Source organism: Austrofundulus limnaeus, unplaced genomic scaffold (genome assembly GCF_001266775.1).
Source record: "Austrofundulus limnaeus strain Quisiro unplaced genomic scaffold, Austrofundulus_limnaeus-1.0 Scaffold2722, whole genome shotgun sequence".
Lineage (NCBI taxonomy): Eukaryota > Metazoa > Chordata > Actinopteri > Cyprinodontiformes > Rivulidae > Austrofundulus > Austrofundulus limnaeus.
In genome coordinates, this window is record NW_013955124.1 from 8,846 (window position 1) to 10,519 (window position 1,674).

Sequence of the window (1,674 nt, forward strand, 5' to 3'; positions counted from 1 at the left end):
ACAATAGAGCAATATTAAGATAATGATATAGTAAAACATCAAAATACAATCATATTAGTATTGTAAACACTGAACTATTGAGATTAAATAAAAAAAACTATGGTGCAGTACCAAGTTGAGTTCAGCTGGGGGGCAGTATTGGACCATTACAAGGCCCCATTGACTCCCATTTTATGAATTCGGCATAAAGTTTCAACATTAATATTTCAAAACCTACAAGTTGTACAGGTACCAAAAGGCAAGCAATCATTTGGCACAGGACCTTTACAGATAGAAATTACACTGGCAGCTGTAGGACAATGTAGGCAGGAGCATTGGACTTTCAGAATGAACTTTGACCAACTTCAAATGTGTTTTCTATACAAGCTTGTGCCTGTCACGTCAGCAGGTGTTTGTAATTAASGTAATTGTGTGACAATATGAAGTTTGAAGAGATTTTTGTTAAAGCTGCAGTAGCTGGATTTGAACTCTGATCTCCCACATGAAAGCCCACAGTGCTCATCATGAGACTATAGGAGATGTGGCAGAGGACAATCCCAGGGATTGGACTGTATGTATACAGAAAATGTTTACCTTGCCAATGCAGTTATTGACACTTAAGTGCAATATATTACAGCAATAGGACAACATAAAGACAGTATTACAGTAAAACGTCAAAATACAATCATATTAATATTGTAATCACTGAACTACTGAGTTTAAATATTATRAAACTATGGTGCAGTACCATATTGTGTAGATGCAGCAGGGGGTCGTTCCATTTTACTTAACAGTAAGCCTTGATCTATAGTATCAAAAGCTTTTTTGAAGTATATAAACACAACAACAGTAAAGAGTAAACACTCCTCTTTTAGTTTGAGGTTTCATTGAAAAGGTTTGAATCATTTTCAGGTATGAGGACCTGCAGAACGTTTCCATGGTGGACTATCCAACCACCAGTTGTTCCGTCGTGTCATCAGGCASTTTGTCCAATGGGTTGGATCCTGGCTACGTGGCTCCGCCCACTGCCAGGCTGCCCCCACGACTGGTCACGAAGGGTGTCTGGTCTGAGGGTCCGGAGGCGGGCCAGGAGGACCAGAGCTGGAACTCCAGACGGGACCACGGCCCCGACGCCTGGAGTCTAGGCARAGACCGGMCCCTGGACCAGGTCTGGAGCTCTGGGAGGGACGGAGCGGGACACTCTGGTCAGGAACAGACGTGGATGCCAGGCAGGGACAGAGCCCACCCTGGACCAGGTCAGGTCTGGACGATGAGCCGGGAGCAGGGCTGGGCAGCGGGTCCGGGCCAGAAGCAGGCCTGGACTGGAGGAAGAGATTCAAGAAAAGACGGGGCCACCTCAGGGCCGGAGCAGGGGTGGGGAACCAGCCAGAGTCAGGAACAGACCTGGAGCAACTCCATGGAGGACAGAGGGAACATCTGGAGGCCCGGTAGACCCTCACAAACACGACGTGTTACGTTAAGATGCCTTTCASAAACTCTTTAATGTTCAAATTATTGATTATTAAAAATTTACAAGTTATTAATATTTTATACAACATGCTGCAGTACGTTTAAAGGGATCCCTGATTAGTTGTAACATTAGACTTTATTTAATAAACATACTTTAACTGTAAAATAAAGACAGTAAAAATACTGTAGGCTGTTTAGTTTTTATAATTTTTAAACTAAAAGTTT

General features: G+C 43.1%; 1 protein-coding gene across 1 annotated transcript in view; it reads left to right on the forward strand.

Annotated features, from left to right (window-relative positions):
• The window catches only part of LOC106511369 (zinc finger protein 512), a gene marked incomplete at its 3' end in the record, with an annotated part of 10,265 nt that overhangs the window by 6,321 nt on the left and 2,270 nt on the right, over positions 1-1,674 (forward strand). The window contains 1 exon segment of the mRNA XM_014000126.1: positions 892-1,427. Within this exon segment, the coding sequence (XP_013855580.1) occupies positions 892-1,427 (536 nt within the window).